This window comes from Balaenoptera ricei, chromosome 11 (genome assembly GCF_028023285.1).
Source record: "Balaenoptera ricei isolate mBalRic1 chromosome 11, mBalRic1.hap2, whole genome shotgun sequence".
Classification (NCBI taxonomy): domain Eukaryota; kingdom Metazoa; phylum Chordata; class Mammalia; order Artiodactyla; family Balaenopteridae; genus Balaenoptera; species Balaenoptera ricei.
In genome coordinates this window covers 32,523,290-32,540,268 of record NC_082649.1, presented here as the reverse complement: position 1 = coordinate 32,540,268, position 16,979 = coordinate 32,523,290, and the positions used below count along the sequence as shown (strand labels likewise).

The 16,979-nt window shown below is 49.8% G+C and overlaps 3 protein-coding genes across 6 annotated transcripts in view; 1 reads left to right on the top strand and 2 right to left on the bottom strand.

Annotated features, from left to right (window-relative positions):
- Positions 1–284: 284 nt before the first annotated feature.
- On the bottom strand, positions 285–4,661 carry YIPF3 (Yip1 domain family member 3). Its single transcript, XM_059938618.1, has 9 exons — positions 4,430–4,661; positions 3,605–3,802; positions 3,312–3,418; positions 1,982–2,027; positions 1,752–1,844; positions 1,493–1,624; positions 1,183–1,296; positions 861–984; positions 285–766 (listed from the first exon to the last, which is right to left on the bottom strand). Exons 1-9 carry the CDS (start codon positions 4,508–4,510, stop codon positions 618–620), a joined length of 1,044 nt encoding a protein of 347 aa, XP_059794601.1. The 5' UTR covers positions 4,511–4,661; the 3' UTR covers positions 285–617.
- A 150-nt stretch (positions 4,662–4,811) lies between these two features.
- On the top strand, positions 4,812–14,720 carry POLR1C (RNA polymerase I and III subunit C). The gene is made up of 9 exons (XM_059938617.1): positions 4,812–4,890; positions 5,017–5,088; positions 12,572–12,679; positions 12,916–13,048; positions 13,333–13,452; positions 13,539–13,691; positions 13,848–13,997; positions 14,103–14,219; positions 14,364–14,720. The coding sequence occupies exons 1-9, from the start codon at positions 4,822–4,824 to the stop codon at positions 14,480–14,482; spliced, it is 1,041 nt and encodes a 346-aa protein (XP_059794600.1). The 5' UTR covers positions 4,812–4,821; the 3' UTR covers positions 14,483–14,720.
- XPO5 (exportin 5) overlaps positions 7,331–16,979 on the bottom strand; it is a 54,546-nt gene continuing 44,897 nt past the window's right edge. For 2 of the 4 annotated variants that reach the window (XM_059938615.1, XM_059938616.1), the window contains one exon: positions 14,077–16,977. In XM_059938615.1, coding sequence (XP_059794598.1) covers positions 16,840–16,977 — 138 coding nt within the window. In that variant the 3' untranslated portion in view covers positions 14,077–16,839. Of the gene's footprint in view, positions 7,392–14,076; positions 16,978–16,979 lie in introns of those variants that run through there. The other 2 variants (XR_009505715.1, XR_009505714.1) reach the window with 2 other exon arrangements.

Here is a 16,979-nt window from a genome sequence, read left to right as displayed (position 1 = left end):
TCCCAAGAGTGAGGCTGAGCCCAGACTTAAGCCAGGTGCACCGTTCCATCAGACTTATGGTTCTTGAGTTTGAGGCCTCCCTAATGCTGCATGGATCTTGTGCTCCCTGCCCTGGGGGGCAGGTTCCATATTCAGTCTTTCAATGCAGTCTGGGTTGTCCCACTTTCATTCTGCTTGGATAGGGGTATAATGAAGTGAGCATGTGACATTACCAACACTGACAGAACAGGAAAGTGTACAGGAAGTAGGGTGGCAGGGAGGACCACTGGAATGGGTAGCTGCAGTTCCAGACTTCAATCAATATTTTAATTACCAAGTCTATATTTAGCAAGACAATGTGGAAGAGATAAAGAGGAAGGAAGGGGTAGGTGGTGAGAGGACCTCGGAGGAGCTGACCCACTTTCTGCACTGGCTGCAGAGCCCTGCAGTCCTGGCCAGGACTTCCTGGCCTTGTGCCCTTCAGAAGCTCGACAGGCATCAAGGAGGTGCTTAAGTGGCTACAGCTCTGTGGCAGCTGCAGACCCCTCAAAGAGACACATGTCATCAGTACTGTCCTTTAATCTTCCTCCACTTTGCAGCTGGGGGAAAGGGGGGCCGGCAAAGGATCTCAGGTGGGGTCAGTGTGACTGCAGGGTCACCGCGACAGCCTTGGCTGTGGCGTTGAGCACAGTGGTGGGAAGCCTAGCAGCAGGGAGCACAGCGGGGATGTCTCTCGGGACCCTCTGCATGGGTGGGATGTTGGGGCCCTCCAGTGTGTCCAGAATCCCTGAAAGAAGGAGGATGGAAAGTGAGTGAGGGTTGGTAGGGCCCTGCCCTAGGCAGCTGTCCTCCCTCTCCCCTGCACCCCTCCTGTCACTTACCCTCTACCACCTTGTGGTAGGCAAAATGCAGATAGAGCAGGAAAAGCATGTGCAGGGTAGCCAGGGTGCCACAGAGGAGCAGCCGCTGTGTGGGGCCCACAGTCCGTGACACCAACACTGCCACCTAGGGCAACAGGAATACAGCTCAGAGGACCTGATCCAAGTGAGTAGTGTAGAGAAGCCACTCTTAGCCAGAGCAGAACCGTCTTTGGGCTCTTCCCTCCCATTCAGAGCCCCTTGTGGGATTGGGCCTGAGCTCTGGGCTGTTTTCCCTACTCCTTTGGAGGACAGCCCACCCCTGGAAACCTCCTGCCGAGCTTACCATGCGTAGGGTGGACAGCCCACCCACCAGCAGCCAGAAGAGGTAGAAGAGGGCATGGAGATGGATGTTATAGGTGATGAACAGGACAATGCAGTGCCCAAAGAGGCCGTAGCCCTAGGAAAGAGGATGGCGGAGAGGAAGATCACTCAGGCTGGGCTGGCCTCTGGACCCTCATGGGGGCCCTGAGAAGTAAATGGTCCATTGGCCAGCTCACCCCATTCCAGGCCCTGGGGCCCTAGGACAGATGCAGACCAAAGCCTGGTTACTCTTTTAAGATCACCCTTGCCCACCACCATGCTGGACTCCTTACCAGCAGCGCCAGCATCTGGAGCATGGTGATCTGGGCATTGCACAGGTAGGCGAGGAAGTAAATGAAGGACGAGACGCCCAGCCAGTAGCCGAAGCAGGTGCCAATGGCTGTGCCCATCAGGGTGCCCTCCCGCTGTGGGGTGAAGGCTCTAATTAGTCCTGGGAGGCCTCTTGTTTCAGCTCACCCAGGGCCTTCCTCAGGGGCTGCTTCTATCTTACTCCACCATCGGCCACCCCCCAAAGTCCTCTGTCCTGCTTACGATAATGGTGTCAGACGTCTTCATCCCATGGAGGAGGATGGCCACCAGCGTGAAGACAAGCATGAGAGGTCCGTAAAGCTCACCTGCGATTTTCTGTCAATATACCAACTCATTCAGGCTGGAGGGTACAGTGGCTCTTCCGTTTATGCCTTCCCAGGCTTTGCGTGGCGGCCCCACCCTCTGCCCTAGTGCCTCCCCCGGCTCTTCCAGACATGCTACCCGCTATTCACCTGGGGGAAGTTGACCATCTTGATAGGGATCATGGACTCCAGGAGCCTGGGAGGGGAGAGGAGAGATGAGAGCAGAGGCAGCACTAGGCTGTGAGGTTCTGGAAAGCCTGAATCTTAGTCATCTTGCTAACTGAGGAGAACATGCTGGATGGTAAAGGGAGAAGAGGGTGGTAAAGACAGACAAGGAATGAGGAAATCACTTTCTTGCCCCTGAATGCTTCCAGGAAGAACAGCCTTCTGATGCTGTGCTGACTGATGCAGCAGCAACACAGAGAATTTAGAGAGCCCTGCTGGGCCTTGGGAGAGGACTTGGCCCCCGTTACCTATGTGACCTGATCCCCTTTAAACCTCAGCAGAGAATGCCCCAAATTCAAGGCTGTGATGGTAAAGCCCTGAGAAAGGTTTAGAGGGAAAGTTGTTACTTGAGGGAACCAGCGTGCCTCCTGCCTCTTCCTGCTTATCATTCCTCCAGGCACCACTGAGCATTTTCTTGAAAAATACATTTGAAGTGGTATGAAAATTCCAGGCAGAAGGAATAAAAGTACCAATAACTTCCCCACTTAAGTGACTAACTAGCTCCTAATAATACCTTGGATCTTGACTAAATTTTACTTCCTCTGAGAAAGCTGCCCTGTCCAATTCTCCAGCCAACCCTGGGTCAGGTGTCCCTCCTGCGTGTCCCTTCATATGGCAAATGAGTGCTCGAGGGCTGCACTCCAGGGTAAGGCTCCCATCTATCTTCACCACTGAATCAGACACAACTACTGTAGTGCCTGACGCAGAGCAAAAGCTTAGTAAATACTTGCTGAGTGGTACAGGTATTTGATAAGCATTGGCTGAATTAAAGGATAAGCAAAGAACGAAACCAAGATTAAATCCAGCTCTCGAAAAGTCATTCAACAACTAGGTACTGATATTCTAGTTCAGAGACTGTTCTGGTGCTGGGAATAAAAATGTGAAACAGAGCCTGCTTTTGAAAAGGAGGTCTCTGGGGAGACAGACCCAGGAATAAGAAAGTACAGCACTGCTGAAGTATTATCTGTTAGAGGAAAGCACAGAGCTCTATTGGAGCACCAGGAAAGGACAAACTGGCAATGGGGAGCAAAGGAAGTGACATTTGAGCTAAGCTTTGAGGGAACATGAGTAGTTTGCTAGATGGAGAAGAGGAGGAAGGCAATGTGTTATCGCCATGCCCTGTTCCGTGACTGGTAAGAGGTATAATGTGGCTGGGGTCACGAAGAGGGGAGTCTAAGGGTTTGGTGTCCGGTTGTAGTTTGGATGAAGGACTAGGTGTTAGGGGGGCAGCTTCTGTCAGGAGGAGGATCCTCACCTGCTTCGCACCTGGGCAGGCTCCACATCAAAGTAGGGTCTCAGGATGTCGATGTTGGCATACAAGCTGAAGGCCCTGGAGGCTTGTCTCTTCCCTGCCTGCCACATCTGAAGCAAGGAAGACGGGTGGGGTGGGAGGGTACTGTGAGACTCTTGGCTCTATTGCTTATTTTTTGTTGGATTTCTACATGGTTCTAACTGGACAACCTGGGATGAACTTCACCAACACCAACTCCAGAACCAGGGGCCTCCTAGGTATACTTTTCCACCTGTCAGGGAGCCAATCTTGCTTACCTGATCAGCCACCTGCCGGCTCAATTGTCCCTTAAAGCCCTTCATGCCCAGGAACTCCCCATCCTCTTCTTCAGCAGCAGCTGCATCAGCATCCACTTCTTCCTCACGCAGGCGCTGATGCAGCTCACCCATGTCCTCGAAGCTGGAGCCTGAGGTATCATCCATGTTCTCCATGTCAATCACAGCTGAGCCCCCCCCCTGTGAAGACAACAGATTCTAAAGTGCAGTGCCTTTCTGCTCCATCCGTTAAGTCCTTCTCTGTTCACCACAGAGTTTGGGGCTCTGTTCTTACACTGCTGGGGATATGGCTTGGCATTACCATAGATCACGCCATTCTCTCCCCCTCATTTGCTCTCAGAACCCTTGGTTGTTTGGCTGTCTAGCCTGGGAAACCTATTCCGTCTTCCATACACGTCTTTCTCCTACCTTCCCTACCAAAGCCCCCAAAGGGCTACAAAAGTGCCCATTTCCTTTGTCTTTCCCAACCCCAAAACAAGGCTGTGCGCGCACAGTGTGGTTTTGGCCAGTGAATCCCGCCCACTCCCAAGCCCACTCCTGCCCCGCGCCATGCCTGACCCCGACCGACCTTCTAACTTGTGTGGAAAGCAAGAGCAAGCGGGCCCAGAGACCTGAGGCCCCTGGCCCAGTCTGGACCTTTCAGGTCAGCACTAGCCCCACTGCCTTTCGTGTGCACGAAGACCCAAAGAAACGAAAAAGCGTTGCAAATGGAGCAGACTTCCAGGCTCCGAGGGAGAGTCCCCACGACAGTTCAGGACGGCTGCCGGCCTTGGGGGCTGCTGGCAGCCGGAGCCGTGGGGCCATTACCTGGATGTTTTCTTCGAACCCTCCCCATTCCGGGCCAGCCCCATTTCGGGCGCCGCCGGCCGGCGCCGCCGGAGTTGCCATGTCCCTCGAGGGCTCCCGTCGCTTTAGCCCGCGCTAGTCTCGCGCGCGGAAGAGGAGTGGGAGAGACGTGGGCCTGACGCAGGGACAGGTCCACGGACGAGAAAGAAAGGTGGGATCCGTCGGAACGCAAAAGAGAGAAACCCGGATGTTTGGCCCAAACTGACTTCCGGTAGCTGGAGACGTGGACGGAGGCGGGGCAGAGTCTCGCGATATCTAAGATTCCAAGAGGTGATGCGTTGCCACGGAGACGGAGGAGGGCCACTAGAACGCACGCACCAGGTAGGTGCCCTGGTCACGTGGAGGAGTTGAAGATGGCGGCGGCTCAGGCAGTGGAGGAAATGCGGAGCCGCGTGGTTTTAGGGGAGTTCGGGGTTCGCAATGTAAGCCTTGTGGCCTTGAGCTCGGGAGGAGAACTGGGAGCGGAACAGGGATGAGTTGGGGTCAGAGTGGGGACAGGCTTGGCCTCGCTGCCGCTTCGCGGACAGGCTCGTCTCTCTTTGCTCTAGGTTCATACCACCGACTTTCCCGGTAACTATTCGGGCTACGATGATGCCTGGGACCAGGACCGCTTCGAAAAGGTGGGTGGAGCTGGAGGTGTCCGGAGAGAGTACGGGGATCGGACCTTGTGGTCTGAGTAGCCTGTGCCTCAGAAGCTGTCCTTGTGATGCTGTTCAGGCTAAATTAAAGGTCCAGGTTCTTGTTCTACCTGTCCAAAAGAATTTGGACAGGGAACGCTAGAAAGGTCATACACAGAGACTAAGGCGTAGAGAGAAACAAAGAAGCAATTTATTAAGGGGCAGAAGGAAAAGTACGTACTCAGAGAAGAATGAGGGCGTCCTCGCGAGTGAGGGGCGCACCCGAGGAGTTTTGTGACCACCGCCCCCCCCTTTTAATTTCATTTTAATTCCTTGAATGGATGCAGGTTTCTTTGATTAGGGGCGGAATATTCATTGTTGGGAGGATGGGGTGGGATTTTTTTTTTTTAATATTTGCTTTTTAAGAAAAATTTTATTTTTTATTTTTTGGCTGCGTTGGGCCTTCGTTGCTGTTCTCGGGCTTCTCATTGCAGTGGCTTCTCTTGTGGAGTACCGGCTCTAGGCACGCGGCTTCAGTAGTTGCGGCGCATGGGCTCAGTAGTTGTGGCTCACGGGCTCTGGAGCGCAGGCTCAGCAGTTGTGGAGCACAGGCTTAGTTGCTCCGCGGCATGTGGGATCTTCCTGGACCAGCCATCGAACCCGTGTCCTCTGCACTGGCAGAAGGATTCTTAACCCACCAGGGAAGTCCCTGGGGTGGGATCTTGATTGCATCTGGTTACATCAGCTTCTCTTGCGCATTGGTCTTTTAAAGTCACCGCACTTCTGAAAGTTGTTTTCCCTTAAATTTTTCCTTAGCACCAGGTGTGGACGGTTGTATAGCAGCCACCCGCAGCCTGTGCATTTTTATTGCTCATGCTCCGCCAAGCTCTAGCTCTGTGGGTTTTCTGGTTAGGGTTCTCTGTTTAGGTATCACGAAGTTTAATCAAGGTTTAATTTATGTTCTTGTTGCTGATGGCCATTCCTCCATGCTTCATAGTCTCATTAAGTGTAAAACAAGGAGAGGTGGCTTTGCGTGTTGCCTAAAGTCTGTGTATGAGGAGGCTGTCCTTGGGTCCAGCCCTGTCTTTCCTGCCTCAATTCCACCCTGAAAGAGTTCCTTCCCAAAATCTTTTGGGGTTATTCAGGGCCAAAAGTCTCATTCTTCTGTAACTTCTTCAAGCTGGCAGGGGCAGTCTTCCCTTGTCTGACACTGGGAATGAAACTTTCCTCCTTTCTGGTCAAGGGGTCCCAAGATTTCTATAGAGGCCTCAGCAGTAGGCAGTGGCTGGAGTCCCTGTATGACATCATGTTTATGTCAAATTGTTGCAACCTGGAGGAAACAAATTTAACAAGCAAGTAAAAAGGCAGGGGCCGGAAATCAGCAAAAGTATTAATGCAACCAGAGGTCGAAGGGTACCTTTGGTTATATCCTTTTGACTGCAGTCCATGTGGAGCGGGCGCTGGGGTTATCCTTTCCAAAACTGTAACACCTGGCCAGGGGTGTTGATGTAGGTGTAACATGTTTTGTTGATAACTGCACATATCCTTACCTGCTCAGCTAGGAGATAATCCAAGATGAGTCTATTATCCATCACCATATTAGCTAGGGAATTAAGAGATGTTGAGAGTCTAGAGAGTGAGTCCCCTCTGGTCCTGGCCAGGGTAGACAGAGTATCTGACAGGTTATAGAGTGTTGTCTCATGGTAGGCAAAGCCCCCTCCCCCCCGCCCCTCCCTGTGGAGCTGCCAAACCAATAGCAGCTCCGATTTTTGCCAGGATGAGTCCAGTTGCCCAATTATTTCAGGAATGGGATTATAAATGGTTATACTGAGGTCCCTCTGATTACTTAGTTGGCCTGGCATGCATTGTCCCACTATCAGGGCATTATCTAGACAAGGAGAGGCCTTAGCCAATCCCAGGGAAGGGAAGGAGGAGTTGGGGTTGTCATCTAAAATATCTGGGGTATTTTGGTCTCTTTTCTTTGGTTCATTGAAACAAATCTGACATGATTCCTTCAATGAAGGGTTTTGGTACAGCATCATAAAAGCCTGCACATAGGAACCTCAATCCATTTCTCTAGTTTCCTGCAAAATAAATCCAGTTGTGAAATAGTATCATAATTTGAAGAGCCATTTTGGGGCCAGGTTTCTCTGACCCTTACTTGTATTGAGGCCAAAATGTATTGCAGAAAAAGATGAGTTTCTTGTGTTTTAGCTCATCAACGTTGAATTCCTTCCAATTTTTCAGGATGCGTCCTAAGAGGGACTGCTCGGGTATTGAAGGGGCACCTTCTATGGTGTTTATACCTAAAGTGGATAGAAAAGAAAACAGCACAAAAATCAGGGCGTTCTGTGATTTTTGCTCTCGGCTTTGGTAACAGCAAGGGCATTGCCTTCTACCAGTTACCTACTTCCTAGGCCTTGGAGGCGTCCCCTCAGTGACCTTACTAGACCTTGGATGTCTCCAAGGAGAGAGGGTCCGGGACCCTGCCCATTCGTCCCCGTTGGCCAGGTAGGGGGATTGCCTTTTCTTTTTCTATCCTTCTTTTTGATATAGGGCATGACCAGTAATGTGTCTGCCTGTGGTGCCCAGATGTATCCACTTTTCTTATGCATCTAAGAATCCTTCATAGTGGTGGAATTGCCACCTAGCTCGGGAATCTAAGATTTTAAATAAAACATCTATATTTAAAGACATTAATGGAAGAGGATTCCTCAGAGAGAGAGAGAGAGGGAGAGAAAGTCTGCCTTGGAAGCTTTGGATATTGCCAGAGTAAGCAGATCTTTCCTAAAGGTGAGACCCAAGGAATTAAACCATGAGTAATTTTTGAAAGATTTACAGTTGCATTAAATTCCTATTCCCCTAATGCAGACACCCAAAGGAGGGAGAGAAAGGTTAGGATGAATAACGATTTTGTGGTGGCGGTGGCAGTGGTGAGCTAAAAACAAACAGTCCTTTTTAAACCCAGCATGGACAGAGCAGAGCCCTCTCCGGTAAAGGTGCTGAATCAAGACAACACTCAGAAAGGATTACAAGAGCAGCAAGAAGGAACACGAGCAGGGTAACAGGTATCCAAATTCACCAAAGCATATTAATTAGTTTATGGGTGGACTGGTGTAATGGGGCAGAAGGAAAATAGTGGCCATAGGTACTTAGCCTTGGATTTATGAAGTTTTTTTGTCCTTCTTGAATAAGAACTTTAGGTTTGGAAGGGGGCTCACTCGCCTGTCTGGACTCTTCTGGTCATCTGTGGTCCTCGATGTCCTGTGAAGACTTGGGAGGAGGGATAGGTTTAACTCTAGACAGGTTCCCCGCTTAGCTAATAGTTGGTCATCCATTCTTGGTGTCCCCAAAATACTTATTTGGTCCTGTTGGGTTTGATAACAGGCAGAATAGGAGTATTGTGTGTGACTGACAAAAGACTAGTAACCCGCACCTAGTAATAATCAGCTTGGCCTGGGCGGCCCTTCCTGGGATGTCTCTTGTCTCAGGCTTGAAAATTTATGGGTGTTAGGTTTCACCCAAATGTTAGGTTTCAGCCAGAGCAATTTAAAAGTTGGGGCCTGTTCCTAGTCGCTGAAGTGTCTCCCAAGCTTTTATAACGTATTATCTCGTTAAAGGATGGGGCATTCAGGGACTACCGAGAAGGCATGTGAGACCAAATATTGTTCAGATTGGCAATTGAGTGGCTTAATGAAATACCAACTGTGGGGATTTTTATCAATACCAGGCAGTTTTTAACATTTGAGAGTACAGCATAATTGTTTAAAGACAGAGCAAGTGGCTCCTGTATTGATTAAAAAATTAGACCCTCTTACCTGCCTTGTTAAGGATCACCTGGGGCTCTTCTGTTGAGATGGTGAGTTTTTCCATGGGAGCCAAGGACCCCCGGCCCTGTCAGCTATCTGCAGCTACCATTTGGAGTTTCGAGACCCCTTTGTCCAAACTGGACATGGGACATTCTCACCTCTGATGGCCTGACTTTCCACAGTTTGGACATGGGGCAAGCAGTTTTGCCTTTTGCCCTCAGCAGGAACGGGCGCAGTGGCCTGGCTTACCACATTTGAAGCAGACCCCTTGTGGAGTCTCTGTTGATCTGGTGTCGTGTCTTCTCTTTGTCCCTGAGGTTGCAAGGCACTGCTGACAGCAAGAGCTGTCAGTTGAGCCTGTTTCTTAGTTTGTTCCCCTTCGTGCCAGTCCCTCAGGGCTTCCTCTGCCTGGTCACGGTTATTAAATACCCCATAGGCCATATCTAGCGGCTAAGGCATCAGAGCCTGAGGGCCCAACTGTAACTTTGGGAGCTTTCACCTAATATCAGGGACAGACTAGCTGATAAAAATGTTGTCCCAGTAGGGACTGGTTCTTGGGGTGGAGGGGTCTGTGTTAGTGCATTCGCTAAAAACTTTCACAAGTTTAATCCTAGATGAGGCTCATTTGGTCAGAGAAGGAATTCAACTGTCTGGACTTGTCCCAAGTTAACTAATTAAGTACTGCTCTTAATGAGTTCACTGGTTTTACGTGCCTTTAGAGTTTAACTAGTCCTGAAATATAGCCCTCAATGGTCAGGGTCCCCAGGCAGCATGGGGTGCACAAAAGCCCAAAAGAGAAAATGTCCTTGGTGTCTCTGAATGCTCCCAAAGGGTATGTCCCTGGGAGTAAAGATTACCTGTGATCCTTCAGGGGAACCAAGCTCCTGCCAAAAGGAGGAGCATTGCCGGTCAGGACTGGCTACGGGTATCCCTGTTTTTCTCACTCCTGCTGACTGTAGCCTATGTGAGGGTAGCGACCCCATCATATGGCAGCCCTGCCAGCCCCTGTCCTGAGGCCCGTGTCCTCCCCTGGTGTCTGTGGTACCCAGGGTGAGCGACCTTCCTGAAGGCTTCAAGGCTTCTCTGTAGATTCTATAGCCAATGATTAATTCTTATGTTCCTGGGGTGCATTCCCCTAAAACGGACATCCTTATAGTTCCAGGACCTATTTAGGTTCTAGTTTTCATTCTCTGAAAGGGTGGTAAGTATCTGAAAATGGGTACCAGCCACTAAGGGAGGCGGTATATGTAATTGTGTTAAAAAAAAAAAAATCTAAGAAAACCTCAGCTTTCTTCAACTTACAGTCTGTCCAAGTAAAGCTGTATTTTATATTTTTGCTAATTTGAACCTGACAACAGTTAATCAAATGGTGGATAAGATAAACCCAGAGGGCGAAGCTCCTGTGGTTCAGGTCCCTGACTGCCTGTGAATAGAGGCTGGCCTGACATGCCATGCAACAATGAGAAGTGCAAGACCTAGCAGCAAGCTTGGAAAGCGCCTGACAAATTCCTCTTCCCGCACTTCCAGGAGAGCAAGACACGAAAATATGAGTGAGATGGGCCGCAGAGGCGCGACAAAGAGCGACAGAGAAAAGTAATGATAGGAAGTCAGGCAGCACCACTTAAGTGTAAGGGAGGTGGGAGGCTAAGACTTACAAGAGACCAAGATGAAGGGTAATTAACTTCCAATAAATCTCCTGGCTTGCTCGCCAAAGACTGATGCCAGACAGGCTAAATTAAAGGTCCAGGTTCTTGTTCTACCTGTCCAAAAGAATTTGGACAGGGAACGCAAAAAAAGTCACACAGACTGAGGTGTAGAGAGAAACAAAGAAGCAATGTATTAAGGGGCAGAAGCAAACGCACTTGGAAAAGAACTCGGGCATCCTCGCCAGTGAGGAGGGCACCTGAGGAGTTTTCTGACCTCCCCCCGCCTTTTATTTCAATTCCTTGAATGGATGCAGGTTTCTTTGATTAGGGGCAGAATATTCATTGGTGGGAGGATGGGGTGGGATCTTAATTGCACCTGGTTACATCCGCTTCTCTTGCGAGTCTGTCTCCTGAAGCCACCGCACATGTGCTCTAAGAGCCATTTTCCCTTAGCAGTCAAGCACCAGGCGTGGAAGGTTGTATAGCAGTCAGCTGCAGCCTGTGCAGTTTTATTGCTCATGCTCGGCTGAGCTCTGTGGGTTTTCTGGGCAGGGTTCCCTGTTCAGGTGTCACAAAGTTTAATCAAGGTTTAATGTATGTTCTTGTTGCTGATGCCATTTCTCCATGCTTCATAATCTCATTAAGTGCAACACAAGGAGAGGTGGCTTTGCCTTTTGCCTAATGTCTGTATGAGGAGGCTGTCCTTGGGTTGGGCCCTGTCTTTCCTGCCTCACTTAGGGTTTGCTCCGTATATTAAGCAACATGCTAGGTAGTCAGTGTACACGATTTCTGCCCTGTTCTGCAAACAAGATGTTCAGTCTTGTTGGAGAAGAGCATGCGTAGACAAATCAGTCCAGTGTAATGCGGTATAGGCGGTTGAAAGCAAAAAAGGTGATGGGGTTGGGGCGGGTATATCCTGCACAGGCACTTAATCCAGAATGAGAAGGGGGGGCAGAAGTATGGAAGATTTCCTGAAGGAGATGACATCTCAGTTCAGCCTTGAACGATGAGCAGAAGCTGAGAACAGCGAAGGGTGAGGAGTGTCCAAGCAGTTCATTGTTGCTAGAATATGAAGTGGGTCAGCATGAGTGTTAGGCAAGATTGAAGTGCATTTTAGGCACTGTAGGTGATAGGGAGCTTTTGAAGAGCTCTTAGGCAGATATTATCATATCTGCAAGCTTAATGGTTGGGAGAGAATGAATTTGAGGATTGTCATGTGGTGTGTGCAGATTTGTGACAGAATTGCATAGGGGAGCTGAGGCTGAAGGCAGAAACTAAGATTGTGATCATGGCAACAGAGCACGGGAGACAGAAGGTAAATTTGGTGGTTGCTTGGATATGGGCTGTGAGGGGGGAGTGTAAAATTACCTTGTTGGGGAACTACTTTGATGGGTGGTCGTGTCATTTACTGATGAGAAATGGGTCTGGGGAAAGGGAGTGTTGATGCATTCAGTTTCCTGTGGATGGAGAAGTCTAGCAGGCTAGCAGGAGATATATATGAGATCAGAAGTGAGACACAGTTTGGGGAGTTGTCCGTACAGATAGTTGCTAAAACCATGGGTGGGGTTGAGGTCACCCTGGAGAGACACAAAAACTTGGGAAATGGTAACATGTATATAGTAGGTGGAAGATTGTGAATTTAGTAGAAGGATTGATCAGACAAGAAGGAAGAGAACAGAAGATTGGTGCTCAGAAATCAAGGCAGTAGAGTTTGGAAACGGGATTCTCTCAACAGTGCCAGGTGCAAGGGAGGTGTCTAGTAAGATAAGGATTGAGTAGTATCAACTGGACTGAGCAATACGTGAGCCTATTCTTAGTAAAATAGCCTCTGTGGATGGCCTGGCTGGAAGCCATATTGCAGAGGATTTTAAATGAATTGAAGATAAAAATGAAGACTTTTCCAGAAACTAATAAATGATTGGGGGAGAGAGGGACATCTGGGCAAAGGGAGGTTCTTGAGGGGAATATCTGGGGGGAGGTATTGACTGTATAGAGAGCAGGCTTCATTTAGTGTTTTTCCTGTTCCTTTAGAATTTCCGCGTGGATGTGGTACACATGGATGAAAACTCATTGGAGTTTGACATGGTGGGAATCGATGCAGCCATTGCCAATGCTTTTCGACGCATTCTATTAGCTGAGGTATAGGTGGGCACGACGGCAAAGGTGGAGTTGTGTGGGGAAACCTCATTTGTAGAATTGTCTCAAGTGGTATTTTTCCTGCAGTTCTGCTGAGCATTCCTCCTGCTCATTCTTTGTAAACTTTTCATCAAGCGTTCATCTAGGAAGAAGTCTCCATCTCCCTATGTCAGGAGGCAGGGAGTAGGTGGGGAGTCTACAGGGTCTTTGTAGATGAGTGGCTTTTTTTTCTTGGGCAGGTGCCAACCATGGCTGTGGAGAAGGTCCTGGTGTACAACAACACTTCCATTGTCCAGGATGAGATCCTTGCTCACCGCTTGGGGCTCATCCCCATTCATGCTGATCCCCGCCTTTTTGAATATCGGAATCAAGGTGAGGGTTTGAAAAAATGAAATTTTGGGGAAAGGTGGGCAGCTTTCCTCTGAAGTTGATTCTGGAATCAGACTGCCTGTGTTCGAACCCTTGATTGGCTACTCTATGACCTTGGGCCCGTTACCAGTCTTTTGGTACATCAGTGCTGTTGTCTGCGAGAACACTTGCCCTTGCCTTACCAGGGTTGCCAAGAGGATGAGAGAAACATGCAAGGCGTGCAGCGTAGTGCCTGGCACCGACATCCACTAGCTCTTTAACAGCGCCCACCTCCTCCCTTTGTGCAGGAGATGAAGAAGGCACAGAGATAGATACCCTGCAGTTTCGGCTGCAGGTCAGGTGCACTCGGAACCCCCACGCCGCTAAAGATTCCTCTGACCCCAATGAGCTCTATGTCAACCACAAAGGTAGGTACCGGTGGGGTGAGGAAGAGGGCCCCCTGTTGGTGGGTGCTAGTTTTAGGGACTTGGGTCTGATGTGCTTCCTCCTGCAGTGTACACCAGGCACATGACATGGGTTCCCCTGGGGAACCAGGCTGACCTTTTCCCGGAGGGCACCATCCGACCGGTACATGACGATATCCTCATTGCTCAGCTACGGCCTGGCCAGGAGATTGACCTGCTCATGCACTGCGTCAAGGGCATCGGTAAGACCCTTTGATTACCCTGGGGTGAGGTATGACTAAGGGACTTGGCTGAGATGTCCCCGACAGGCAGAAAGCCAATGGGCCTTTGATGTCAGTAGCTTAGGGAATGTGAGGAAGGGTCTCCTCCCAGGCTCCCGAGTTCCCTCTTCCCTCCAGGCAAAGATCATGCCAAGTTTTCGCCTGTGGCAACAGCCAGTTACCGGCTCCTGCCGGACATCACCCTGCTTGAGCCCGTGGAAGGGGATGCGGCTGAGGAGCTGAGCCGGTGCTTCTCACCTGGTGTTATTGAGGTGCAAGAAATCCAAGGTATGGGATTTGGGATGCCAGGCCCTAAAGTGTATTTTCTTTGAAGGTAGCAGAGAAATAAAAGCTCTAGGCTCATGTGTTTATAATATGGTTTGTTTTCATTAGGTAAAAAGGTGGCCAGAGTTGCCAATCCCCGGCTAGATACCTTCAGCAGGGAGGTCTTCCGGAATGAGAAGCTAAAGAAGGTTGTACAGCTTGCTCGTGTTCGGAACCATTACATCTGTGAGTTTCAAGTTGGAGGGTGGGGCAGGGGTGGAGTTCTTTGGTGCTGCAGCTTCCTTGCAGGGTTCAGATGTGGAATCTAACAATACGTATAAGGAGCTTTTGTAAGCCCTGCCTGGGCTAAAGTGTCCCTTTGGTCCCCAGTCTCTGTTGAGTCAACAGGGGTGTTGCCACCAGACGTGCTGGTGAGTGAAGCCATCAAGGTACTGATGGGGAAGTGCCGGCGGTTCTTGGACGAACTGGATGCGGTTCAGATGGATTGAGGCTGCGCTGGACTTGGCATGGCTGGGATTGGATGCTCCTGAGGCAAGCTGAAGATTTTAGGTTCTGACCTGCCCCCACAAGACTGCTGTAGAGAGCCCAGAGACTAGGGGTCCTGAGTTTTCTGGGGACAATTCCAGCTTTATTTTCAGTCAATACACTTTGTTAAATGTGCCACAAAATGTGACTTTTATGCCTTTGCAAGGTCTTAATGTAAATAAATTCACATCCAGACAAAAATCCTTTTGTTGGAGACCACTTTTTCAGTTTTCGTCCAAAAATATGGGGCACCTCAGCAGAGATCTGGCGTTATTTAGCAGTTAGGAGCATTGGGCTCAGACATCGCTGCAAGTCAGGGCCAAGTCCCTCTGAAGCCCCTTGAGAAATGCTGAGTGTGATGGTTTCCGGGGGCACAGCCAGACCACAGAAAAATCCTGTGTGCTGCTTAACCTATTTCCTGGATACCAGAGGAAGTTCCTGAGAGAAAAAAGGGTGGTCCATGGCAGTCAAGTCACATTACTATCAAGAGCCACACAAGGAAGAATAACAGTTCCCTTTGGACAGCCCCTCTGGGTTAGGTCCAGTAGCCACCAGTGACGACACTGAGAGAATGGAAGGGCTGCCTGGTCTACGTGTCAGGAAGAGAAAGCTGCTTCTGGCTGGCATGCTGTCTCAGAGGGTTTGACAGAGCAGGTCTGTCAGTCACAGTTCTTCCTGTCCAGCCCCCTTAGCAAGCAAGATGCTCATGAGAAACAGTGACCCTGGAGTATGTCACTAGTTTAAAAAAGGGAGATGGGGCCCTTTCTATATGAAATTGAGATTTTTACTGACATGCAGATGTGCTTTAGAGTTAATGTTTCTACAAAAAGGTTCTATAAACAATAGAAAACTTCTAGCATGAAGTCACAGGATGTTAAAAATATTACAACACAATAAATACAACTATACCCTCCACAGCCCCACCGCAGAGAAGAGTAGGCAGCTAACAAATTTGGAGGGAAACATGCTGAGATGGCCTTCACAGTGGACAAGAAGCCCAAAGCACCACCCAGGAAGAGGGGATGGACCAAGTCTGTGCCATAGAAAGCGCAACGTGGGACTCCCAAGTCCATTTCCCCAGCTTCGCCTCTTACTGACCTTACCCTACTTGGGGGGCCACACCAGCTAAAAGCTGCAGCTTCAGTCCATGCTGCTCCACCGGTCCTCACCAAAACCCTGGTCAGTGGATTGGATCAATGCCAGGCCTCTGTGGGGAACACATGGACACACACTCTAAATGTGTGTCCTTCTGTATAGATTAACTAGTCGTTCATCCATGTCCCCTGTGCTTATAGGGCCATCCAGTGATGTTTAGAACAGACTGGAGACTCACAGGTTGTGATGGGAAGGCATATTTTTTCTTTTGGAAATGGCCCATGAGGGAAGTGACCAGGGACCTGAAAGACCACGAGATTTTTGAAGGCACCTGGACTGAGCTAGTCCTAGGAGAGACCAGTGGCTTTGCTAGCTGCTTGTCACAGATGTAGCCTAGTTGGTCTGGATTATCCTTAAATGCCAATGGCATCGTGACACTAGATAGGGTACTGTGGCTCTTGTGCCTGAGTGGACCCTGGGGACTGGGGAAACCACACTGAGGGGTCATTCATGGAGGGACAAAATGTGTGAGCTCTAAGGGATGTTACAGAGCGCTACAGACCCTGGCCCAGCCCTGGTCCCTGAAGGTACTAACATTTGATACTGTGCCCAGAGCTTAGCAGTGGCCTGTACCATGGATCCCATCAGGTGACCAGATTCTTGCTCAAAACAAAGCAGGAACTGGCCAAATTCAGTTCAGCACTCAGCACCTGACCCAGATATGCCCCTGGGGGATGGGGAAGGTCCCTGTCAGCCCAGCAGCAAGGGGGCTCAGTGGGACTTTCAATGATCCAGGAGAAATTCTGGCACAAGTAATTCAGGGCTGAACCCTCGTCGCAAGCCTGGCTAGTCGCAGCGTTGGGTATAGCGCCCCTAGTTACCACTCTGCACAGGTGTATGGCTGCCTGGGGGCGGGAGGGCTTGGGGAGAAGGGCCGCTCTGCTCTAGCTTTTCTCTCTTGGAAAAGGCAAAACTCCAAGTAGGATGGGAGATACCTGGGAAATCTAGACAGAATGGTGTAAGCCCTAACTCCCTTTCTTGATGCTTTAGCATGGCTTCCGGCCCTGTACAGGGCCCACTCTCTCCAGCTCCAGACCTGGATCTCTCTCCAGGCTGACGACGGTGTAAAGTGAGGTGGCAGTGGAGAGGGGCCTAGAGAATAGCAGCTACAAAGGGGAAGAACAGATGACAATAAAGGTCGAGGAAGAATGCCCAGAAGCTTGATTCAGGGTTCAAAGATGGTGGCCAGGCTGCCCTCCTCATTGTCCAGCACCTCTGTTTCCAGCATTGGCTTTGTTTTTTTGAAAAGTGAGGGAAGATTCTTTATGTGAACTTCTTTTCGGAACTGCTCGCCCAAGGGTTTCT

Coding starts and splice junctions, on each gene's coding strand:
- POLR1C (XM_059938617.1), top strand. CDS start 4,822: ATGGCGGCGGCTCAGGCAGTGGAGGAAATGCGGAGCCGCGTGGTTTTA. Junction 5,089..12,571: donor ACCAGGACCGCTTCGAAAAG/GTGGGTGGAGCT, acceptor CTGTTCCTTTAG/AATTTCCGCGTGGATGTGGT. Junction 13,998..14,102: donor TGAGGTGCAAGAAATCCAAG/GTATGGGATTTG, acceptor TGTTTTCATTAG/GTAAAAAGGTGGCCAGAGTT.
- YIPF3 (XM_059938618.1), bottom strand. CDS start 4,510: ATGGCAACTCCGGCGGCGCCGGCCGGCGGCGCCCGAAATGGGGCTGGC. Junction 3,419..3,604: donor GCCGGCAGGTGGCTGATCAG/GTAAGCAAGATT, acceptor TCCTTGCTTCAG/ATGTGGCAGGCAGGGAAGAG. Junction 1,625..1,751: donor AGACGTCTGACACCATTATC/GTAAGCAGGACA, acceptor TTCACCCCACAG/CGGGAGGGCACCCTGATGGG.